At 43.1% G+C, this 25,879-nt stretch overlaps 2 protein-coding genes across 11 annotated transcripts in view; one reads left to right on the top strand and one right to left on the bottom strand.

Moving 5' to 3' along the window:
- Positions 1–725: 725 nt before the first annotated feature.
- Positions 726–13,717, top strand: pja2 (praja ring finger ubiquitin ligase 2). Of its 6 annotated transcripts, none has more exons than XM_042060340.1 (9): positions 726–910; positions 2,000–2,188; positions 3,311–4,532; positions 7,060–7,233; positions 9,501–9,686; positions 9,984–10,095; positions 11,020–11,134; positions 12,445–12,560; positions 13,158–13,717. In XM_042060340.1, exons 2-9 carry the CDS (start codon positions 2,002–2,004, stop codon positions 13,281–13,283), a joined length of 2,238 nt encoding a protein of 745 aa, XP_041916274.1. In that variant the 5' UTR covers positions 726–910; positions 2,000–2,001; the 3' UTR covers positions 13,284–13,717. The 6 variants fall into 6 exon arrangements, with proteins under 6 accessions (XP_041916274.1, XP_041916276.1, XP_041916275.1 ...); XM_042060341.1 differs by lacking the exon at positions 726–910 and adding an exon at positions 2,648–2,811 and having other exon boundaries at positions 2,051–2,188; XM_042060344.1 differs by lacking the exon at positions 726–910 and adding an exon at positions 2,718–2,811 and having other exon boundaries at positions 2,058–2,188.
- A 4,954-nt stretch (positions 13,718–18,671) lies between these two features.
- fer (fer (fps/fes related) tyrosine kinase) overlaps positions 18,672–25,879 on the bottom strand; it is a 34,757-nt gene continuing 27,549 nt past the window's right edge. For all 5 annotated transcript variants that reach the window (XM_042060601.1, XM_042060597.1, XM_042060599.1 and 2 more), the window contains 7 exons: positions 25,162–25,218; positions 24,909–25,024; positions 24,593–24,687; positions 24,325–24,448; positions 20,813–20,967; positions 20,004–20,126; positions 18,672–18,814 (listed from right to left, as the gene is read on the bottom strand). In XM_042060601.1, the coding sequence (XP_041916535.1) occupies positions 18,678–18,814; positions 20,004–20,126; positions 20,813–20,967; positions 24,325–24,448; positions 24,593–24,687; positions 24,909–25,024; positions 25,162–25,218 (807 nt within the window). In that variant the 3' untranslated portion in view covers positions 18,672–18,677. The remainder of the gene's footprint in view (positions 18,815–20,003; positions 20,127–20,812; positions 20,968–24,324; positions 24,449–24,592; positions 24,688–24,908; positions 25,025–25,161; positions 25,219–25,879) is intronic.

Raw genomic sequence — 25,879 nt, 5'->3', positions numbered from 1 at the left:
ATTTAAATTTAGGCTACTTTTTTTTAATATATTGACCATTTCACTATGCATAACAACAATGATAAATTGATTACCTTTTTCATGAACATACCTTTTGTTTCGTGTTTCAAGTCAAGTCAATATTGCAAAAGCACCAAGGGAACACAAAACGTATTGCAAGGGAATACAAAAGTATTACAAGAGAATGCAAAACTATTGCAAGGGAACACAAAGGAGCTCTAAAAATAAATATATACATGTCCATTCGGAAGCTTAGTAACCTACTTATACGATTAGGCTTATTTTTTTGTCAGAAAATAGGCTAGATTCCTATTATTTTTGTAAGGGAAGACAGCCTATATATTTCCCAAACCTCAGGGACAGGTCACTCTATTTCTACTTATGTCTATTCATAAGTGTGTTTTTTAGAAAGTGCTACAACATTTTATTTTTCACTGGCATATGGTGAACCTCTGCTGAAGTAACTAAAGAATTGTTAAAGTGAAGGTCTACTTGGATATGGGTTTTATTCAGGGAAAGACAGTATATTATACAGACAGTATTTTTTTTTTTTTTTTTTTTTCCTCTAATGCATGCATATCCATACTGTCTGGCTGTCTAGCCTGGTGTGTGTGTGTGTGAACTGTACACGTGGTATTACCATTTTATCCCCATAACCGATTATTTTTGCTGCGGCCTGATTGGTCAAATTCTGTCATATGACCCTGATGTTTGACTGTGACGCTGACAGCTCTGTACATCCTTAGCTTGCTAGCTGAATCCTCGGACGCAGGTAAAAAGGTTCTGGATAGATTACAACAGCTTAAAGTTGGCTAATATAAATGGTAGCTAAATAAACAGGTTATTTGCGAAACACATCCATGATTGCATGGAGAAGTCTGCTGTAATGTCTCCCTGTCGACTCGCCTAGGTAATGTATTTTTGTTGTTGTATGCCAGCCTTCCTTGTTTGGTAACAAATGCTAGCTAGGCACTTAGCTATCAACATTGAACAAGCTAACTGGCTACCATAGTTTGCTAGGCCCTTTTGCCAAGTTTGACTTTGTCTGCCGTGAGCTGTGTTCCGTTTTATACTTCCTGCATCGAGTCGATGGGATTGCATTCAAATGTTTGCTAAATTGGCATTTGCCAGCAAATTCTATCTGTCCTTCGAGTGCACAATAGTGAAATGAGGAACAATGGCTCCTGTGTGTTTGTAGTCAGCCATGTCATGACAGACAGACTCGACCAGTGTTTGCATGCTAGCTAACCAAAGCGGCTATGCAGGGAGTTTTAAAGTCTTAACGTTAATTTCTATCGTGGAAGCAGATCACTGTGTTCTCCAGAGATTGTGCGATTGAGTGAGTCATATTGACATGGACAACTAACTCGCGATTTGCATACAGAAGAACTGCAGAATTAATCAGCGTTAATACGATCTGTCAGGGAGTGCCTGGTTGACACATTTAGCTGGCGTAACTTCGTTAGGTGTTAAGCTAACATAAGCTTTGTGCTGATTAACACACCGTATTTTTCATTTAACAAGGTTTGTCTTTTAATAGCTAACGTTGTCTTCAGCGCTTGTGAATCGATGTCTTTGCCATATATCACTGCATTTTTGGTGCATAATGGCGTAGCGTTAAAAACATGACTCACTGACTGCAGGCATTTGGAGGTTCATTAGCCTAACCTCAGCCAAGTTATATCTTTGCAGAGGAAATTGTGAAAATAACCTCATGTATGGTAGCATGACATCGTAGTGAATGCGTTTGTTTTAAGTAAAGGAGATTAGTTAGAAAGGTAGTGAGTTATCTTCAAGCATGAAATAACTCTACTTTATTTACCAGTTTTTGGAAAACTTTGCACTTGGCAAAGTTATTACCCCTTAGTCATTTATACTTTGTTGTCACAAATGTAGAACCTGCATGTCATGAGTTTTAGTCTTTGGGGTTATAACTTTGCTTGATGTCTCTGTTTTCCTGCTGCTCTCACCTTCTTCACCCCACCCTCGCCTTCCTAAGTTATGGGTCAGGAAGCTGGCAAGTCTGCCTGGCCCAAACCAGCTGGTGGCTATCAGACCATCACAGGAAGGAGGTACGGCAGGAGGCACGCCTACGTCACTTTCCGGCCAACCTCCAAATGCAGAGTCTCGTCTACTGAGGACAGACAGGAAATGGAGATGAACAGTGTCGAAGGCGAACGCTCCATAAGTGTGTATAGTGCATTTACTCCCATAGTAATACATAGAAGCTAGACAAATCAGCACTGCACAGCTTGACTATAGCACCTTTTATACACCTGCGGTGGAATTCCATTCCATTGGCATTCCATTGGCACACCAGTTGTTATACACACAAAGATTCCTACTGAAAACTAGAAACTCCACGATATAACCATTAGACAATCTGTCGATGCATCTGACAGCAATGAATGTGCATCGGATCAGAGTTTGAGTTTTATTTAAGATCAACTTTGGGTTACTTAACGGACCACTAAGCTTGCCTAGCATTGGATTTTTCTGTTTTAAACTTTGTTTAGTATTTGTTTTAATTTGTGCCGATAATTTTGTTGATGTGTCTGTAATGGACTTTCCAAATTAAGTGGTGCCTCTTGGTTAGTTCAGCATATGAGGCTGGCTTCTATAAATGCACACTGTAATCTTACTCTAGGGTTGCAGCAGACCTGAAGAAAGTGTTTTGTGTGTGGGCCATCACTCTCTGTGAGGTTCATTCATCTTAGTTTGTAGGTGTTGAGACGACAGCCTGTAGGAGTTGCAGATACCCCTGATCTTGCCTCATTATAAAAAATATTGAGGAAGCATTGCAGAGCAAAGGTAAATGGTTTTGATGTGCATTGTGGTGTTTTCAGAAATGTAAAAGACCTTCATAAATAACACACATTAGATGCTCTCTGATGCACAAAAAAACACTATTATACATCTTTGAGATTAACAAATGATGCAAAAATCCCTGAAATCAAGGCTGAAGGATCTTTTAAAAAGTTAGAAAGGCAATAAATCACAGCCATCATAAATTACTTCTTTGATAGAAAGATAAAATCCTTGAATTTTTTTTCTTTTGCTGAGAATCTTTGGTCTTGTGCATTCATCTGCTTGAATTGTGATGTGGTGCAAATGGCTCCTCTTCACTTTCATTTCTGATGCTAAAAGGAAGACTGATTGATGGAGGCTTAGCATCCTGTAGACATATTTTTCTTCTCTTCTATATCAACTGGCATCAATGTGACTGCCAGTTGTTAAAGTGTTTGTATTTCAGACTGGAGGTATGTTAGTCTACAGTGTACGTCTTCCTTATTCTGTTCTTTCTATTCAGCCACAAAAGGGAACATCTCCTCGATGCTGCATGCCATCTTCCCCGTCAACACTGTCCACCCGGAGCTACCTTCAAAGTCCAGCAAGGAGGCAGCCCCCACTAGGAAGCAGTCCTCCGGTCGGGGCGGCATGGAGGTGTCCTCTGGCATCCACCGCAAGAAGCTCAGGAGCGACCACGCGGTGGCCCCGGAGCCAATGCCCAGAGAGCGGGGCGCAGAGGCCAGCGCTTGGCCGTTAATGGGGGACGCGGACGAAAAGGTGGACGAAAGAAACACAGTTTCTCCCAACCCAAGTACCCTCAGCTTCGTCAACATCGACTCCTACGAGCCGGACAGCAGCGACGCCGAGGAGGATGATGGCGACGAGGATCGTGAGCTGGACGACTCGGGCGCCGACTCTGACCCGTCAGCCGGCCTGCAGAGGCGTCTGGACAGCATGATTAATGACCTGGGCAAGGACTTTGATTACCTGAACGGGCTGCACTCGTACCTGCGCAACAGACTGGGTGCCAGTGGTGGCGGAGAGGCCGACGTCGCCCCGTCCTCTTCGCAGGACGCATGCGGTGGCAGCAGGGACTCTGCGAAAGTTGCCCCGGAGGAGCTGTTGACCACAGCTCACGGAAGGACTCGCCGCGACTCGAACTGTGAAACTGTTTGCGCGTCCTCCGCGGACGCTGACATGGACAGATGCGGGGCGGGAACGCTGGACGCGAGTGGTTTAGAGGTCATGGGCTCATTTAAGGACGTTGAGAACGCAATGGACGCTCAGGGGTCATCTGCCGCCACTGGTGCTGCTGCAGCTACCTCCGCAGAGATGGTGGTCCGGCCCAAAATCCGCAAACAGACCAGCGAGACGCACCTGGAGAAAAAGAGACCTTCGTCCACCACCTCTTCCTCCGCCCAGGCCGAGGAGGTGCTGCCGTTTTGTGGCAGTGGAGGCGCCGCGGGGAGAAGCACTGGGAAGGTGAAATGCGGCTCGGCGCCGCCGTTCTTCCTCACGCAGACGGAGAGGCCGGGCGCGGCGTTCCTCTTCGACCTCCCGAAGCCGGAGCGCTGCCGTGGCGGGAACAGCGTCGCACCGACGACGTCGAGGAGTCAGGAGAATGGCGCGTCGAGGAAAAGCCAAACGTCAAGGGCAGATGATGATGAGGAGGAGGACGACTTCTGGGAAGACCTGGAAGAGTTCAGTGAGAAATGCGCTTCGGCCCGCAAGGGAGACGACAGGTAGGTCACTTACAGGCTAATATTCCCTCGTCTCCGCATGTGTGTTCCACACTCTCAAGTAATCACTCTTTTAGAACTTTTATTTTTAGACTCTAACTAGGCCTGCTCATTGGTTGTCTGATAAATAAGCACTGTAGCCAGGAAGCTGCCTTCGTTTGAGTCTCCTGTTTACATGCACACCCTCGACTGAACCATACAAGGCCTCCATTGATCAGTTTTTCTCCTCTGTAATTATGCCCATGACCTTGGTGTGGATGATGCCCCATGCATTACTGTGGTTCAGAAGGTCGTTTGTATGTGCACCACTCTTACTCCATAGTTCAGCGGCTGAATCCATACTATCTGAGCAGTTATGCACTACAGACAGGCCTATTACTACCACTAGCCTACCCTACTGCTATTAGGCTACTGCTGCTGTTTTTGTCTTTTTGTATTTGCTCAATATGTGTGTTTAAAGAAGGAAGCTGTTTGTGTGTAGAGGAGTTTGCCTGGGCGTTGAGGGGCTGATGAATATGCCCCATTGATGTGGTGGAGGGGAGGTGTGGGGTGTTGAGTGAGTGAGGACTGAGGACTGAGGGCGTGCAGTCAGCCCTGTGCCTCGTGTTTGTGCTTACTCAGGCCGCCGGCGCACATGACTGGAGGCGGCAGAGGTGGCTCTCTCTCGCTCTTAGCCGCTCACAGCTGCACTCCCAGCCGCACTTGGCCACTTAAGGCTCCCTTGCTAAGCAGATTAGGCGCTCACCTGCGAACTGTGGCTCACGTGTGTATGCTTGTGTCCCCTGTGTGTGTGTGTGTGTGTGTGTTTGTATGTCTGTGTGTGGGTTCGAGTGAGGAGGGTGTCAATGGAGGGAGGGGTTGTTCACTATGTAGGTGTGTTTATTTGCATCACAGTGTGGAAAAAAGTTTTTGTGTGCGTGTGTACAACCCCAAATTAGAAAAAGTTGGGACATTGTGTAAAATGCGAATTAACACAGAATGTAATAATCTGCAAATCTCATAAGCTCATATTTAGCTGCAAAAAGGACACAGACAACATATCAAATGTTGAAAAAATTTGACTATTTCATGGAATATATGTTCATTTTGAATTTGATACCAGCAACACATTTCAAAAAAATGTTGGGATGGGGTAACAAAATGCTGGAAGTTTTGGAATGATAAAGAAAACAAAAGAGGGGCTAATTAGGTTAACTGGCAAAATGACTGGGTATGAAAAACAGCATTACAGAGAGGCAGAGTCTCTTAGAAGTAAAGATGTAGAGGTATTCATCACTGTGTGTAAACCTGTGTGGACAAATGATAAAACAATGTAATTTGAATGCTTCTTTAAATTACATTGTAAAGTATTTGGGAAATTCATCATCTACAGTACATAATATCATTAAAATATTCAAAGAATCCAGAGAACTCTTGGCAAACAAAGGATAGAGCTAAAAAACAATATTGGATGGCCGTGGTCTTTTGGACCTCAGATTCTGTAAAGAAAATCATTGTATGGGCTCAGGAAAACCTCTGATAACCATTGTCTATGAACTCTGTTTAATACTCAATTCAGAAATGCTTGTGTAAACTTTACCATGCAACAGCCAAAACATTATTTAGACATGATACAGAAATACCACTGTCTTCTCTGGGCCTGAGCTTGTTTAAAATTAACTGGGGGGAAGGGAACGTGGAAAAAGGAATTTGCAATTCTTTTTGGAAATCATGGACTCATGTGGGTTAAAGAGGACAGGGGCTATCCAAGTATGCAACCTATCCAACTTGTTTTAGTGCTCAGTTCGAAACCCAACATCTATGAGGGTGTGGTGTGTATTAGTGCCTACAGCATGGACATCTTGCACATCTGACAAGGCACAATCAATTCTGAATGATGTATACAGGTTTTGAGCAACACATACTGCCATCCAGGCAATGTCTTTTCCAGGGAAGACCTTGAATATTTCTGGAAAACAATGCCAAAATTAATTCTGCACATATTTAAACAGTATTACACCACAGAGGAAGAGTCCAGGTGCTAAAATGGCCTGTCTGCAGTCCAGACCAGTCAAATTAGGTGCATCATGTTATGAAAAAATATGATTAAGAATACCCCATACTGTTGAGCAACTGACATTTTATATCAGGCAGGAATTGGACATCATCTCATTCTCAAAACTCTAGCAAATGGTCTCCTCAGTTCCTAAACATTTACAAAATTGTGTTAAATGAAGAGATGAAGCAGCACAGTGGTAAATATGCTCCCGTCCCAATTTTTTTTTAAACATATTGCTGGCATCAAATTAAAAATGAACCTATATTTTCCATGAAATAGTAAAAAGCTTAATTTTCAACATTTGATATGTTGTCTATGTCCTTTTTGCTACTAAATATGGGTTTACGAGACTTGTATATTATAATCTGTTTTTATTTGCATTTTACACAACTTCCAAACTTTTTCTGATTTGGGGTTGTATGATTCTTTGTAAAATTGTGGTTGAATGCTTCTTGCATGCTCATATCCTCTGTGTGCATGTGCGTGTATCAGTTCGGAGTGCAGTGAGGGCGAGTGGTCGGCATCGTGGGCGTCGGACTCAGGCGTGGAGCCGGAGAGGCGCTCGAGCGAGGAGAGCTGGGAGACGCTACCCTGGTTGGACGAGCTGCCGACCGGGGAGCAGGAGCCCGGGGCCCAGACTTCCACACAGGCCCCCACCACTGACCAGTGAGCACTGCACCACACACACAACACAACACAACATGCAAGAATACAATACAACACAATGTCCACAACACGCATAAGAATACAGTACACAAAATGCCATTTATCACATTACTCTATTACCACTAGCATTATATCACATACAGTACATTAACTAGCTACACACACACACACAGGATAATGTAAGGGGACGGCTCAGTATTGACCACCTCTCCCGACTAACATACACATTATTATAATTTTGATTCCCTTCACAGCACACCAGACACTTTAAATAGCCACTTGGGTAGCACAGTATTGGCTAACCCCGCCCCACTTAGACACAAATACAACACACACACACACACACACACACACACACACACACACACACATGCTCATGCTCATGCATGCCAGCCACTAATCTGATTCATTACACGTTATTGCACATCACCGTCTTGCATTGCTATACTTTACCACATAGACATGAGATTGCAGTGGCTGTTTTAGGGAACTTCCTGTTCCTCATTGCAGACACTGCTGCACATACATCACTTCCTGCAGTACCACAGACACAGTGCCGCTTGGCTACACTACATTTGATTTGTTCCTTGTAGCCTTGTCTTCCAATTTGAATAAAATAAACAAGATTAGCTATCCGGAATCTGTGACTGCCTCTCTATTGCCTTTCCTTTTTTTTGATACTATTCTAAAAAGTGTTATGGCTTTTACAGTTTATCATTTTTTTTATATAATGTAGCAATAGTTTGTTTTCAGATGGATGTAGGCTATTCCACTTGTTTTTAACTTTGCCATTCACAACAGTGAGATTTGTTATTCAGACAAATTTTTCAATTAAACAAATGGGTGAATGTACATACATTCAATCAACATGTACGTTACCCTGTGCTTGGATTGCAACATATTTTTTGATTGAATCGAAGGCTTAACCAGGAATGACAAGATGTTGTAAGGTTTTACATTTAGAACTTGCAAGCGCAAGACCTCTAAAAACGTGTGTGTTCCCTAAGAGATACAGATAACATGCTCAGGGTTGCTCGAGTATAGCAACAGATTACATGTCGGCGACTTAGTTGCTGTCCACTACTGATTAGATTACAGCCACTGCGTTTGGTGGTGTTCAGCAGTGCTGTCAGGATGCACAGGACACCCCCCCCACACACACACACACACACACACACACACACACTTGCGCAGGCCTCCTCATATTAGCAGTGCTACAGTCAGCAGGTAGTAGAGCTGGAGAGTTTGCCATAGGTCGGTCATCCTACAGCTCTAGAGGAGACGCGAGCCAACCACACACACACACATACACACACGCACACAGTAGTGCTAACGGGGTGGCCATTTTCCCATACATGGATTAAGCCTAGTCCTAGACTAAAGTCATTTTTCAGTGTAAATCTCAGTTGAAGCTGTCTTTAAGTCCAGGACTGGGTTTAGTCCATGTATAGCACTATGGCCCATAAAGAATAGCTCCTGTAAAAGTTCTCACTGATTAAACATCATACTTTAGAGTATAACAAAATTGGGCTGCATGGAATGGTGTTATTGAATTACAACAAGCCAAACCCTACACTACCCACACCACAACTCTTATTAGATTACAGTTTATTGTATTAGATTACTTGACGTAGCATTACAGTCAGTGTGGCATTCCACTGTCTGTGGTGCTTTACACTGCATTATATTTGATTTTGTCGCACATTAGTTTTAGATTTGTTGCTAGAGCTGCAGAAACAGCCATTTCATCAGGAGAAAAGGGTGCAAATAATCATTAAAGTACTGTGACCGTGAGGACACTTTGTCCCAGCTGTTGTGACAAATGAATGTGATATAAAAAAGAGTTGCCACTGTTCCCTTTTGCGTCAGTGCTTTGTGATAACTTTTTGAAATGGTTTGTTTTCGGCATATCTACTTTTGGCTCATAGTTTTATCCAAATCAGCCTGTCATATAGAGAATGTTTTTGTGTCATCTCTAAATACACTGGGACCATGTATTTGAATATGTGTTTATTTGAAGGTTCTTGCTGTATAATGCTGTTTTAATTATGATGTTATCTAATAGCAAATTGTCGGCTAGCTTTTCATGTTTTTGTCACTACATTCTTGAAGATCACTCAAGGAATAATTGATTGAATGAATTAATTAATGCATTTTAGACAGAAAAACTCTGATGTTTATGAGCTTTTGTTTGGTCTTGAACGAATGAAAGAATTGACCAGTGGTCCTGAAACACACCGGTTTCGGTGTTCCGGTGCGTTCCGCAGGGACCAGGCTCCGCTGGAGGAGGGCGAGATACCGTGGCTGTTGGACAATGAGGAGACAGGCAGCAGCAGCGACGAGGAGCCAGACGGCCTCAGCCACTTTGTGCACCCTGGACTCTTTATCCTGGATGGCAACAACAACCTAGAGGACGACTCCAGCGTCAGCGAGGACCTGGACACAGAGTGGAGGTTGGTGCCGTGGATGTGAGAGAGACCCTGGGAATGTTGCGTTTGAGTCTGTGTTGACTATCGCTTTTCAGTTTGAGTTTGTGTTGACATGTGTTTTGAGCTTACAGAATTCATTGGTGTCCATGAAGGAGGATTAACTTTGGCTAACAGATTAGATGTCCATTATTGTTTAATGCACTGGATATAAAAAAAACACACGAACGCACGCGCATGTACCAACACGCACAAACACACCTGCCTGTATGTGAATTGAGGACTGCTGTGTGAGTAATGCTGAAAATGTCCCCTGGTTCTCAGGTTGTTGAATGACTTTGGCGAGGGCTTTGGCATGGCCCAGGCCATGTCCTATGTGGACCCCCAGCTGCTCACTTACATGGCGTTGGAAGAGAGGCTGGCCCAAGCCATGGAGGTAGGGCTGCTTGGGTGATTTGTAGTAATGCAGAGCATTTTTTTTCAGCAGTTGAACCAGTTCCCAAGAGGAATGTGTTCTGGATGTTTACATTTGAATTTCCCCTGGGGATCAATAAAGTATCTATCTATCTATCTATCTATCTATCTATCTATCTATCTATCTATCTACATTGTCACAGAGTCAGTTTTCATTCATAATTCCTTGTATTTTTTCCACTCTGAGTATTATAAACAGAACTCAAGGAAAATGACATAAACATGTATATTCTTACGTAGTGAGCACAGACTTTGGATTGTAAGGATAAAAAAAAAAGAAAAACTACAGTCGTTCAGTCTGGCAGTTTGTGACTGAGCACTGCAGTATGTCCTGGAGGGGGAAAATCTGTCTTAGCATCTGTGCTCCCTTGCTCTTCTTTGTAAATTAGATTTGATCAATACTGTGAGTTCCTTGTTCCAAACTTAGATAAATAAAACCCCCTGTTCTGCCTCCACCTCGCCTGCTGCGGCTTCTTGAATAAAAAAATGACCATGTCAGCGATGATCTAAGTGCCCGATTAAATAAGGGGCTGAGCACTCGGATCTGAGCACTCAAGCTTTGCCCATCATAAGACAGAAGTGGCATAACCAGACAGCGGCCATTTCATTTCATTCCATCCACAACAACAGTAGTCTGTCCTTATTGTTACTAAACAGACTTAATTCAGTCTCAATTGCAGTCTGAGGTGGGAATGTCTGCCACTGTTCTTTATAACGGGCAAAAGTCTCTAGGCATGAAATGCACTCCTAGAAGCCTAGCCACTGAAAAAACATTGTATTGTGTTGGGTTGTATATTGTGTTGTATTGTGTTGGGCTGTGTATTGTGTTGTATTGTGTTGGGTTGTATGTAGGATGTGAACGGTGGACTCTGTGTGGTGATTTCAGGCGGCGCTGGCCCACCTGGAGTCTTTGGCTATTGAGGTGGAGCAGGCCCACCCGCCTGCCACCGAACAAATCATCGAGTGCCTGCCGCAGATCACCGTCGAGGACGACCACAGTGGTAGGTGCAGTCTATTCGAATCCCTCCTGAGACATCTTGCTCGCGCTCTCTCTCTCTCTCTCTCTCTCTCTCTCTCTCTCTCTCTCTCTCTCTCTCTCTCTCTCTCTCTCTCTCTCTCTCTCTCTCTCTCTCTCTCTCTCTCTCTCTCTCTCTCTCTCTCTCCCTCTCCCTCCAAATCGTGATTGATCATTTGAAGCATGTGAAGCTAAAATATAATTATTACCTTAGCGTATTCACATAATGGCATCCTGCTAGCCTAGAGTCAGCATTATGCCTCTTCAAAAGTAAAGCTTTAGCGTGGAAAACTACTCCGGAAAAGCACCAGTCCACAGTAGGGAATGAGAAGCTTTCGATCCATCAGTTTGACTCATGAGGGACCATGCAAAGAAAAATGGATTAAATCCGTAAAAAAAAAGTAAGGTTCTGCAGTATACTAGGTGATGTATGAAATATCATTCCAATTGAAAAATTCAAGTCGATATTCACATTTTTTCTTCTTCCACAAAAAGGATATGATGTCATGATGAGGAAGAACTTATGCAAGCAGCATCTGCATGTGCACAGCAGGAGTGCTTTATAAATCTCAGAGGGAAATGTATTTTCAGACACTAAGGTTTATAGTGCACGGTGCACAGTCTGTTTGCCTCTATAAATCAGACTACTGGCTAAATTGCCTCCATTTCAGCTCCAAAGGACTCAAATGAATTCAAGGTGAAAGATTCTACGCTTTTAGAAGAAGGAGTTTGGTTGGGTGCTGAATGGTGTTTTTGGATTTTGGTGGTTTTTATTGCGTTCTGTTTCTAAACTGAGCCATACTGAACATTAGGATGACTTGACTGCAGATGAATTTTGGAGGGCTGGGAGATCCTGAAGACATTTATCGATTAAAAAGAAACCGATCTATACACAGAAAAACTATGAAAGTATGATGAATACGTTTCAAAGTCCTTGCAAATCTTGAGGTGTAGATATGGGTTGAATAGTCTTTGTTCTTCAGGAGGTGTCCTCTCACCTCATCCCCTCATGGTTACTCTCACAGTGAATACCCAAGGAGAGGTCCCCAATTAAATCACTAAAGAGTTTGCACACAGTAGTGAGATATTTGGGAGCAACATGTGTCCCCACTCCTCTCCCTTCTTCCCCATCCTGATATTTGTTCTCCGTCTCTGTACATTTGGTATTTCCAGTATTTTCCTGCATACACCCCCCCCCCCCCCCCTTGCCCTCTGGTCATGTCTCTCTTTTCCTCTGTCTGTCTTTTGTCTGTTTCTTACATTCTCTCTCTCTTTGTCTGGGTTGTAATTTTTTAGGCCAGGAGCAGTGCTGTGCCATCTGCTGCTGCGAGTACGTCAACGGCGAGATCGCAACCCAGCTGCCGTGCCACCACATGTTCCACAAGCTCTGTGTCACCCTCTGGCTCAGGAAGGTCAGTGCTCCTGTGTGTGTGTGTGTGTGTGTGTGTGTGTACACGCGTGACTGAGAGTGACAGAGACAGAACCAGAGGCCAAGGACTGTAATGCAGCTAAACCACATCTGATGGTAATGATGCAAGTGTAATCAGTGTAATCATAGTGTGGATGGATTCAATTATAGGTAGCCTGCTACTATCGGTGGCAAATGAGCGCCTTGCAGCCCCACTCAAAATGCCTGCAGACACAGTCAGTCTGTGAGGTGGTGGCCTGTAACAGATTTTTCCTCCAGGTCCCTGATTTGTGGTTTGACGTTATTAATTTACCATACAGGAGCTGTATATGAAATGAAAAGCATGATTAGTTGCTTAGGGGGGCCTTTTACATTTAGGCATTTTGCTGACTCTTATATCCACTTTTATCCACCAGGGAAACAATCAAGGTACAGTGTAACAAAGACATGTTTGGGCAGCAATAAGTACTACTTCCATAGAATTAGTGCAGCAATAAGTACTACTCACATAGCATCGCAAGTGACTGTTCTAGAAGGGGGTATTCACAGTGGACATTTTGGTGATGTGCAATCAATGGTCTCGTTGCTTTGTGTTCTCCAGTCAGGGACCTGTCCAGTGTGCCGTCACGTGCTGACCCCTGCCCAGGCAGAGCACCCTGTCCACACGTCCTTCACATCCGAGCAGGACGGCCCCCCCTCCAACCACAGCGCGGGCGGAACGCGATGAACCCCGGGAAAGGAAAGGAAAGGAAAAGCAAACAAACAAACAAACAAACGATGCACTTGCTCTAGCACACACTGAAAACGCTTCTTTGTGAATGTTGGGAGAATTTTCATCACGTTATCAACAATGCCCCAGAGGGCAGTTATGGCTCCTGAGTCAACTGATCAGTTATGATCACTCTTCCCCCCCCCCCCCCCCCCCCTTTCTTTCTTGTAGATTATTTTTCCATGTTCCAGTTCAAAAAAAAAAAAAAGCATGGGTGAGCAATCTGCAGTTGTTCCGTGAGGGAAAAACGACAACCACATGTATTCATAGCACCCTTAAAATGAAGCTTTTGTTCATTGAAATGTAAAAAAAAAAAAAAAAAGAATATGGAAAAGATACTGTCATTTCAGCTTTTGATTAACATCTGATTTTTACACGTGTTTAGAGGGAGGGAGGGGGGGGGGGGAGAAAACAATGCAAGACACAGCAAAACAGTGCTTATTATGTTACCGTAATGTATGTTTCAATTCCTGTATCATTTCAGAAATCCAGCACGAAATAAACATGGTAGTGGGAATCAGTTGGTTGCTTTTTTTTTTATTATTATTTATTTTATTTGTCAAAAATCACACTACTTTTCTTGAGTTGACTTCAAAGAGAAAAACAACCACACACTATATACAGTAATCAGTCTGTATTGAATGAAAATTCCATCATCACATGGAATTGTGTACTGAAAAATATTTTCTTTTAATATTGGAAGGTGGTCTCATGACCCTAAATGATGGATTTCTGGTGGTCATGGCAATTGTGAGAAATTCAATGACTGAAGACACACATAGTGTGTGGGAAAATCTATCATAAAGCAAAGGTAAATCCACCAGCTTTCTACAAAGGGCCACCCATTCCCTCCACCACACAATACCTCAGGTAAAGTAGTCATGGGCAGCGGAAGGTAATGTAGTCGAGAAGAGTGCCCTTCAGTGGTTTTATGGTCCTCATTACAGAATCAATCAGCATGGTATTGAATTCCACCTCTCCAACTGGAGTTCATAGCAAGGTTGAGGTGGAGCATTCGCAGGAATTCAAACACTTCAATAACCCCCTGGATTCCAAAAAAAAAAAAAAACTGGGACTCCAGCATGTGCTCTCTGCTTTCCATCTCGGCAAGATGGACTGTGAATTGTGAATATACACGTTGTGCCTATGTACCGCTAAATCTTAAATTGGCAATAGATGGTTTATCCACATTAATGTAGAACTGAGTGATTTTCCAGTGGCATTTGTGGGAGGAAACCTCATCATATACTGGAATTGTATGGCCTTGCCTTTAGAGTGACCCAGTTGAATACAAAGAAGAAATCAGGACACAAAGGTATAGGAACATGAGAACATGTCTAGCAGACAAAGCAGTGGTCGTGTCCATTACCCAGCTTTTGTGTTATGACATCTTAATCCTTTTATACGTTTCTATGGCTCAAATGGAGGAGCTTCTCGTGGAGCAGAGCGCTAACAACACCCCAAGATCATGGACTCAATACTCCTGTAAACCTTTGCTTTTGATCAGTCGCTTTTGATGAAACAGTTTGCTAAATGAATGAAAGTATTGGCTAATCTAAATCCACAGGGTCCTACTGGCAAACCTATTGGGGCATTGAAAACTAAAACTTGTTGTTTTTAAAAAAAGGAATAACAATAAAAACAGATTCTGAAAGAGCCAAGAAAAACATTTATTGCAAGTGTACAACATAAACATGAACAAATATGGTCACCATGGTAGAAGTGCCCATTTTCAGAGCTGTAACAGGAAAAGTCAAGAGTTAAAGAAAACAGAAATCAATACAATTTTAGATCAAAAGGAAATCACTTATTCAAATGGGAGCTAATTTGGCAGGTTTGGTTCACTGTGAACAAAGAATTGCCAGTTATTTTTTAATATATGTCAATTCTTTTCAGTCTTTTAAGTCCAGTGTATTCTCTTTATAAGGAATGGTTTGAAGTAATTGGGCTTCAATATTAATTGAGCAACAGTATTTTGACTTGTGAAGGTCATTTTTGTTTTGTTTTTTGTCTGTTTTTCGGCCAAAAGTGCAATCAAATATAAAAGGTCTCTTTTGTGGACATAAATATTCCAGCTCTTTAAATTAATCTTTTAAATTTCTGCATCAAATAGAAATGATAGACAAGAGGAATCTCAGAAATACACATACTTAAGATATGCCTAGGAGTATATATTTGAATAATTCAGAACAATAAGACACTCGTACTGAATTGGACATGATATGAACAAGGCCTGGGAACGATCAGTAATTCACAAAACTACTATGATTTGATCTGCGCACCAATATTTGGCCAGTGCTATATATATTTTTTTTCAAATTTTTTTTTTCAATAGGAATTGGGGTAATAAACAAATGAAACAAATGTTTGTGTATGTTCACACTCAGAAATATGAAAAAGACAAAGAGATACAACCACTGTGATGCCTTTAAATCTATAAGGTGTACAACAAATACTGGCAAATACTTTTATACACTGACAGCAGGAGTTATGGCAAATAATACAAAAGCAATGATAAAAATGCTAAGAATACTATTATAGTATCTCAAATAAATAAAATGAAAACAAAACAACAAACTACAGGCAGAATTCTATTTTGTGTTAAGATGAGCCGAGTCACCCAGTAGTTATAATGCAAGCTCACACGCCTAATTTTGCAGATACAATTTTTGATCATAATTTTTTACATTTTATTTTATGGAATCTGTTGAATACTAAACCAAATCAAGGTTGCACTCTACAGTAGTTACAATAACATTCCGGAACTCTCAAATGTGATATGCATCGTCTCTGCACAGACATAGAGAAATGCAATGTCTCCACATAGATGCCTAGTTTAACCTTGATGAACCAAACAAATGCAATAGGGAAAAATGTTCATGATGCTATGGTCTGAGCTGCTGTTACTACATCCGACATGTAAATATTCACACTACTGTCAGTTTACCAGAGAGTTTTTCCTTTCTCTTTGTGAAGCACATTATCGGAGGCAACATGTTTTTTTTTACGTATAAATGTGTAGAAAAAAAAGTCATAACAACATTCTTTTCTGCTTAGTATTAGAAAAAAACTGAACTAATAAAATAGTAAGAAATCTACAAGGTATTTACAAAATACAGAGGAAATTAAGTTTTGAGTAAACCTTTAAGGAGAGAGAGAGAGAGAGAGAGAGAGAGAGAGAGAGAGAGAGAGAGAGAGAGAGAGAGAGGAGAAAGTCAGTCCACTAACCGCATATGAATGACACGTTTATGTGACTTGGAAATTCAAGGAAGTCTCTTAAAAAGATGCACTTGAGGAGCGTGCACAGATGGCCCGTCAAACTTTGGCTAATAAAAGACAAGGACAAAATGGCACCTGGGTAGTTCTTGGAACGATATCACCATCATTGTGATATATTTGACAAAAAAAAAGCCATTTTTATGATTCACTAGCAGATGGTCATATAATACTTGTAAATGAACAGGATGCTTGTGATGGAAATGTTCTTCTTTAAACCAAACAAAACAAAAAACAAATTTACATTTAAATTTCATAAAATATCAAATATGGTTTACAATTTTGGTCTTGTGCATCTAAGACAAACAATCCTTGGTGGAAATAGTACATGTACATTAACATATAGAAACAGAGGCTGCCATGAAGCCAGGAAGTGGCTTTGGTCACATATGACAGTCACTAGACTCTGAGCAGTTTGTTATGGTGAAACAAACCAGGTATATTTTTGAAAATGGCACACTGCAAACTCCGATAACCTAAGCTGTAGAATATGAGACTTGATCAACAGCTACTTTGGATTCAAATCCTTGGGGGGGATTTTTTACTAAAATACTTAGTATTTTCACATGAAGACCTGCAATGTATGACTATCTGAAAGTGTAACAGGCTTTGTGTTAAGGGCCTATAGCTGCAGTTTGAAAGTGAGGATTGTTTGAAAAGAATTGCACTTAGAACCTAGTGAGCTTCGCTCAGCTCATACCTTTGGAGTGCTACACTCCTGGAAACAGAAACTCTGGGATAACTCGTGTTAACGCACACAAAACAACAGCAATGCTGGCCAAACCCAGCTCCGTCACACTATACATATTTTTTTTCTATACTGCCTGTGATTTCCTGACTGTGAGGAGGCCACCAAGCACTTTAAAAAAAAAAAAAAGAAGCTCTCACAGTCTGTTCTTTGAACAGCCATTCATTTGAGAGGCCTGCTAAGATCATCAGCACATGCTGCAAATGGAGCGTGACATTCAACCATTAGCACAACTAATACTGGGAGATGAGTCTATGGATGGGATTTTAAAAGGGGAATGGGCGCATTTTAGCAAGCCTAACAGGCCGATGATGAAGGGCTATTATGATCGCCGTGATTAATTTCAATCCACATTTTCCTGTCTCGCCTCTGATTCACATGATTCTCAGGGAATGTGAGTCTCCCTGAAACAGACTACACTACGTCATCTTACTTATTGCATCTGTGAGCTTAGATACCTCTGCTGCTGTAGAGTGGACATTCAGAGAATTTGGTGCGGAGGTGATGGAATGCTAAAATGTTGAGGTCTTTCCCACACAGAGCCAAATTGACTCACTGAGTTCAGTGTTGCACGTGGAAGAGGATGTGTATCAATGAAGAGCAGGATTTCAAATAGGAAACCTTCAATTCAAGGTTCCATCTTTTCTATTCCAACAACTCCTTAAAATACTTAATTCAAAGAGAATCAATACCATTTTCATCCCAAAACAGGCGTAAATACAAAAAGGCCTAACCACAAAATAGTCAGTTATCAAACCTTACATTCATCAGGCTTTTTTTGTTGCATCTATTTCCTCCATGTTCGTCAAGACAAATTGGAGACGCGTTGTTATGAGGTCAGAAAATTGAGAACTGTTGTCTAACAGTAACAGGCTGGGAATACTGGAGAACACAATCCTACTTGAAGGGAAAACCTGAAAGTTGTCCTGACTTTTTATACACCCATGTATCAACTGGCGAACATCCTGTGATCAACCGTGGTTTTAAAAAAGAAGGCAAATGACCTTAACAGATAGCAAAACACCTTATCAAAAATACTGTAATTCTGGCTAAGTATAGGGCTATATAGGTGACACAAGAGACCTCCTTGAAAATGGCTCAAGACAGCTGTTGCATAGGAAAATTTCACACAGTGATTATGTAACAAACAAACAAAACAAAACAAAACAAACAAAACAAAGGAGTAATAGTGTTGTTGAGGCTGAAACATTCTAGATGTTTCACAAGCTGGAGAGGAAGCACCTGGGCGTCACCCCTAGGCTACATCCTTTCCCCTTACCCATCCCCCCCACCAACCCCAATGCCCCATCCCACCCCCCACCCCTGGGCTACTTTTTCTTAATTGAGGCCAGCTCCTTCTGAATGTCGGCGAACTTGGGCCGATTCTCGGGCTTGTACTCCCAGCAGCGCTGCATGATCTTGTAAACCTCCTCTGGGCACTTCTGTGGACAGGACATTCTGTAGCCTGCATCAGGGAAGGCAACAGGGACGAGGAAGATGGAGAGAGAGAGAGAGAGAGAGAGAGAGAGAGAGAGAGAGAGAAAGGGAAAGGGAGAGAGAAAGAGTGAGAGGGAGGGAGAGAGGGAGGGAAGGAAGGGGAACGAGAGAGCGTGTGAGAGAAAAGGGTAAAAAGTTAGTGTGAATATGAGAAGTTGCATTTGGACCTGCAGATAAAACTATCTTTAATACAGCTAAACACAGCTGCTTCCTGGGTAAACAGGACCCTGTTTGTGTGAGGGAGAGAAATAGTGAGTGAGTGAGTGAGTGAGTAAATGTGAGGGAGAGAAAGAGAGAGAGAGAGAGAGAGAGTGATTACAGGTAACATTAGAAATGTGTGTTTGGATCCCTCTCCCTTTTTCCACTCTAAAAACATACCTGCACCAAATTAACCGCACAGAAAGGCTAATCAGCGCCTACAGCCCTTTCATCACATTCCAGTTTCCCTCTTTCTGTCTCACAGCCGCCTGCTTTTTAGAGAGTCTACAATGCACCATCTCATATTTGCCTCACTCTAAGACAGATAAAGCATGACCAGTTAAAATGCCTTTGGCTCATCATCAATTACATATCTGCCACAGCCATCCATTAGCAAAACCCATACTGATGAATGACACGGGCCTGAGACGTAATTGGATGATGGATGGATGTACTAAAGCGCTCTGAAGTTCTGAGAGGACTCCTATCTATAATCTATAACCCAAAATTGGTATGCGTCCTTTCGAGATGTCTTCAAGTATTCCACGTATTGTTTTGTCTGGGTCGGAGGCAATGAAATATGAAAAAGATAATATTATTTCTGGGCTCAAGTTGTTGTTGCATGGTTACCAGCAAACAAACAAACAAGCTGCAAAGGTGACCAGACAATGAAGGAGAGCGTAACCGTCTGGGGCAGCACATAAAGCTGTTTTGTCTCCGAAGGAGGCTATAAACTGTGACACTGAAAGACATTCATTAAATTTAATTGACCTGGACCCTGTTTCCCCAAAACATCATAAGACTGCAATCAGTGTAAACTGACGACAGGAGACGACGGCGTTTGGGACCATTTCTCCAACTTGTTATGATCTTGACACTGCAAGGCCATATGTTGAACTTGAAACAACTGATTAGCAATCATAGCAGTCAAGCCAGGGAATAGCAGCCCCCATGCTTACCTTTTTCAACTTGTTCTCGAGCTTGCTGATTGGTCATCCCAGGGTAGGGACACACCCCAAGGCTAAATGTCTCCCACAGAAGGATCCCGTAGCTCCAAATGTCACTCTCTGAGCTGTATCTCCCTGGAGGGGGACGAGTGGACAATACATTTATGTTATGTCATTACACACATTGTATTGCCATTACACAGATCACTCAGTGCATCACCATCATATTACATTACATATTACATCAATATTACATGCGGTGAATTACTATTACACATAATCATTACACTTAAGCCGAGTAATGTCAAACATGCTTTTCAAAGCCATTTGCGACACAGTGAATGCATCAAGACGACAATAACGTGTACGCGCTCTAATATTGCCATGTGGCAATTGAGGCAATAGTTCAGATACACGTTGGGAAAAAAGTATGCTTGTGGATTTAAGCGTTTTAGTTTGAAATGTGGCTGGTAGGTTTATACTGGTCCTTTAGCGATCTATTCACATCACTGCTATAAAAAACCCTGTGCTATACTGGCTGAATAATATTAACACACGCCAACACATTATGCTTCCTCATAACGTAAAGGAGATGCCCAGCCTAACGTTGTTAATGTAGCCCATCAGGCAGGGGAGCCAATGACTGCAGAAAATAAGGGAAGTTATGAGGGCACAGGGAGATAAAGACGAGATTGTGTGCAACACAATTAAGGTGTCTGCCATTGATTCTGGCCATGGTCGTAAATAAACTCATAATCCATCTCATTTGGTTTTAACGAGTGTGTGTGTGTGTGTGTTGGGGGGGGTGGGGGTGGTCTCACCATAATTCAGAGCCTCTGGGGCGGTCCATTTAATGGGGATCTGTTTGAGGCCTGATGACGAGTAGATGCCATCGTCCTCTTGCCTGGACATCCCAAAGTCGCTGATCTTCAGCACGTTGCTGTCCCCCACCAGGCAGTTACGGGCCGCCAGGTCCCTGGGAGAGATGGAAGTAAAGAGAGAGAGAGAGAGAGAGAGAGAGAGAGAGAGAGAGAGAGAGAGAGAGAGAGAGAAGGAAAGAAAGAAAGAAAGAAAGAAAGAAAGAAAAAAAGAAAGAAAGAAAAAAAGAAAAGATAGCAAGGAAGTGAGGGAAGAAAAGAATCAGGCAGTTGGAAAGATAGTTATAAAAAAAAGAAGGGAGAAAAGATGGGAGAGATGAGAGAGAGGGAGGGAGAGAGAGACAGAGTGAGGGAGGAAGAAAGATTTATGAACACAGTCACAATGTGATCCCTCCCTAACCCCTCTCTGCCCCTCATCAGGGCTGTGGGTAACAGTTGAGATCACACTGTGATTGGGGTCAAAGGTCGGCTGAATAGCGCAGGCCAGCCTTCGCCGTGCGCCTGCCCCACCTCCAGGGAAGGTTTCTGCAGCTGACACGGAAATCACACTCAGCCTCTCGCTGAGAGAAAGTGTGTTGTCAAGAACACCCCAATGTTTGCAAGCCAACCGCACCCAACTAGTGGCAGAGTCTGCATCAGAACTGACCCAGAGTCTATCAAGCGGTTACAGCTTCTCCCACGCTGCTGAAAAAGATAGACCATCATTGTCAATGGGTCATAGGCAAGTAAATGATGGAATTCTATTTGCAAATAGAAGAAATTTTTGGTGAGCCAAGTCTTGAGATTTGAGATGATACAAAAACAGTCAGGGGTTATGTTGCTTGGTAGGCTGAGTGCATTGGAGAAGCTGTTGCCCACCCTGCCTCCAATCTATGCTTCCATCCACATTATAAACCTCTGGTGGATTAGCAGTTTCAACAGCATGGGTCAGATGCAGAACTCGGTACAAAAAAGCAGAATCTCAACCACACACAAAACACACTTGTACCATGTGGTTTGTTTGCATAGATTTTTTTTTACTACAAGTACTGTAATGTATTCATTTGACAGTGAATTATGTTTCAATTTTGCATGAGAATGGAGAATCAATGTCATGTGCGGGTGGGCACATTCCTTCTCAGAAAACGGATTTGGGATAAATCCCCCCTGGGGTCCATTACACTGGTGACTAAATTGGACCCATGCTATTTTGGAGGCCGTCCAGTTCAGTTTTGAGCCACTATGTACAAATTGCCAAAGAGAGGGACTGAAAGCACCCATTTAGGCAGGGGGCAGGTTGGAGTGTGGAAGTGATTGTGTGTGTGTGTGTGTGTGTGTCACCAACTGGCAGTGTTGGCGTGGCAACAGGGGGGTGAGCGAACTGGCTGGCACTTGCCCACTGATGATGGGTGGGGGTGGGTGGGTGGCCAGAGAGGGCACAAAGTCTGGAGCAGCTTCAGTTGACAGATGCGGACCAGACTGGCAGTCGGGGCGAATATTGAGGGGGGGGGGGTTTAGGGTATTAAAGAGAGGCATGTTGGCCGGGGTGGTGTGGGGGGTTGGCGGGGGGGAGCTGGCCGGTAGATGGGTCACGCGAAGGACAGAGGATGTGCCTGCCCAAGGGTTGGCGGAAATTAATTTTCACAGCGACACAACAAGCCATGGCTGCCAAGAGATATTTGGCTGGCCTCAATTTTAATAAAACATCGTCCTTCTGCCTATTTACATCTATAGAATGAAGAGAAAACAAGCAACATTAATAATGACCATCCTTCCTCTTGTGCACATTACGTCACAACAGCTTCTTTTTGGAATGATACAATGACAACAAATACACACTCCGAGAGAGCAGTGTGCTTTCATTTTATCCACTAACACAAACTAGCAATCATAAATGACCTGGATGGTCATTTCCATAGAGGTGAATTCAAGTGTGTTAGTGTGCACATGCATCTACCCTGCAGCTATAGCTATGCACATCAACAACACCTGAGAATTGGAATTGCAGAGGTAGAAAGTAAGTAAAATGTATTTTTATAGCACATTTATACACAGCTTACACTGACTAAAGTGCTGTTTTCAAAATAGAAAAAACAAAATAAATAACAATAAAAATAAAATAAACTCTCTCACAGCCGCCAGCGCTGCCGTTTCTGCTGACTGGAGGCTCTGAAAGGTCTCTCTCTCTCTCTCTCTCTGTCTCTCTCTCTCTCTCTGTCTCTCTCTCTCTCTGTGTCTCTCTCTGTCTCTGTCTCTCTCTCTCTCTCTGTCACTGTCTCTCTCTCTCTCTCTCTGTGTCTCTCTCTGTCTCTGTCTCTCTCTCTCTCTGTCTCTCTCTCTCTCTCTCTCTCGCTCTGTCTCTCTCGCTCTGTCTGTCTCTCTCGCTCTGTCTGTCTCTCTCGCTCTGTCTGTCTCTCTCGCTCTGTCTGTCTCTCTCTCTCTGTCTGTCTCTCTCTCTCTGTCTGTCTCTCTCTCTCTGTCTGTCTCTCTCTCTCTGTCTGTCTCTCTCTCTCTGTCTGTCTCTCTCTCTCTGTCTGTCTCTGTCTCTCTCTCTGTCTCTCTCTCTCTCTCTGTCTCTCTCTCTCTCTCTGTCTCTCTCTCTCTCTCTCTCTGTCTCTCTCTCTGTCTCTCTCTCTGTCTCTCTCTCTCTCTGTCTCTGTCTGTCTCTCTCTCACTCTCTCAGGGGGAGTGGAGAGGAGAAAAGAGGAGCAGGTGAGAGGAATGCCAGGGATCTAGATTTTAATCGGGGGCAGAGAGAGAGACCGAGAGAGAGAGAGAAGGAGAGCGAGAGAGAGCCAGCCATTCATTCTATTCACCATCTCAATGGCGACTGGGGCCACTTCCTCAATCCCCGTCTCAGGGAGGCACATTCCACATGTGTACAGAGTGGCGAGTCACGCGACGACCGCTGCAGGAGGGCTCTGTCTCCCGAGAGACGAGCGAGATCGTAAATACGGGAGGAGCGGAGATGTGCGCACCGCCTCTCTGGAGGATCTCAGCGGGAGGGACAGGAGCTCGTTTCACGGCTCCTAATTCAGTTATGGTTAATGGACGGAAAGGAGCTTGGTGGAGCTATTTATAGTGTTTTTTTCTTTCTGTGCGCAGAAATAGTCCTGTTCTACATGTTCCATGATCAGGTGTTCCTTCCCAAACATACTTAAAGAGAGTCCGCCTTAGTAATGTCTCACACCATATCTGTGCTCGTTGTGGGCGGAGATATCTAACAAGAGAACGGAGATATCCAACAAGATAAGTTCTGTCACACGTGTCTCCATCAGAACAGCTGTGGGACTCATAAGGGGAAACTCCCAAGTCTCAAGAGTGGTGGAAAGTGTCCTGACCAAAACAGCTTGGTATATCTTCCGAAAGAAACTTCCCAGCCCTCAAAAAAAGAAAGGGGGGGGGGGGGGGGTACAAAGTACAAATCTAGCTGAGAGACATGAAGCTGTGCCGTAACCAGAGGTGTTCAGTCTTACCTGTGGATGCAGTTCTTGAGCTCGAGGTATGCCATGCCTCCAGCAGCGTCTAAAGCAAACTTCACCAGTTGCTTCGTCTTCAGGTCTTCCTTCTTCTTCCGTAAGAAAGACAAGAAGTCCCCACCTTTCAGGTAAACAAAAACAACAACAAAAACAGCACAAAGTGAGTGAAAAAATACAAAAAAACTATGTTCAGGGACATACTATGGAAGAGTGCATCCATCATCAAATAATGATTAATTAGAGGAAGGAAATAAGGAAGACTCACCAGGCACGAGTTCCATCACAATGTAAATAGGCTGTCTTTGTGTGCAGACACCTATTAACTTCACAATGTTTGGATGATCATACTGTTTAAGGATCCTGTGGAGACAATGGAACAAATGAGATATTTATTACACAGATTAGATTAGTCCATTTTCAACAAACCACAGAACTAACTAAATCTGCTCCAAAGATAGATTACATATCTGAGCAGGTATTTATGCTCCTGTCAGAGCTCTTTGCTAGCGATCAGTTTTTAGAGCCGACGGTTTAAAAATAACTGAGTATATATGTAATTCTCAGTGGACAGGTTGACAGACCTTGCTTCTGACAGGAATTTGATCTTCAAGTCCTGAGGCAAATCTTCTTTACAGGTCTTCACAGCTACCGGGGTTTTGTCTCGGAGCGTGCCTTTGAAGACCTCGCCAAAGTTGCCCTGGAGACGGATAGACAAGACTCCATCAGATTTCAAGGACAGTTAGATGATGATGATGATGATGCTTTTTTATACTGAACAAACTGAGCATCTGTCAACAACACGTTGTTTTAGCAGCAAACACATATTAATCTTACTTTCCCCAGGAGCTCTCCGAGAATGACGTCCTCATGGTTTAAAATCCATTTCTTGTCCTGTGGAGCAGAAAGTAACATAGATTTTCAGACATCATCACAAGGACATTAACCCATCTGTTAAGCACAGCAAGGCCTGGTGGGCATACTTATTGACTCTTGGTAGGTATGGATGTGGAAGGATGGGTAAGGTTTAGGGGGTAAAAAAATGTGTACATCTTTACATCTCTGCTATCAAAACAAAAAGTAAATCATTAAATACAAAACAATCAATATCACTCAACACATCACAGCATCCCTCATGTTCCTCACACTAAGCTTGCCGTGACACTAAACGAATAGTCCTTACGTAAACACCAATGTTTCAGATCTTCGACACCACTGCTTTTCCTGAAACAGCTCACTGCTGTCAAAATCTGGGCCCAAAAAGTGCGTGGCATTGGGGAGTGAAGGCGTAAAGCCGCACACAGCTGGACAGCTGGCCGACAGGGCGCGTGTCAAATCTCCCGGCGCCGGAGATCAAGCCTGAGCTACTGGCTTCGGTCACAGACACGCAACACAGAGGATGTGGAGAGGAAGAGAGAGAGGAGGTGGGCGGGGGGCAGTGGCATGGACCGACTAAGTGACAGAGGAGTATAACTCTCCAAAAGCAACTCCTCCAACTCTTAATGCCTCAGCATCTGACGTTGGGCTTTCTCCAATGATTTCCTCAATGGGAAAT

Source organism: Alosa sapidissima, chromosome 13 (genome assembly GCF_018492685.1).
Source record: "Alosa sapidissima isolate fAloSap1 chromosome 13, fAloSap1.pri, whole genome shotgun sequence".
In the NCBI taxonomy this organism is placed as follows: domain Eukaryota; kingdom Metazoa; phylum Chordata; class Actinopteri; order Clupeiformes; family Clupeidae; genus Alosa; species Alosa sapidissima.
The sequence above is the reverse complement of the archived record's forward strand: the minus strand, read 5'-3'. Positions and strand labels throughout refer to the sequence as shown.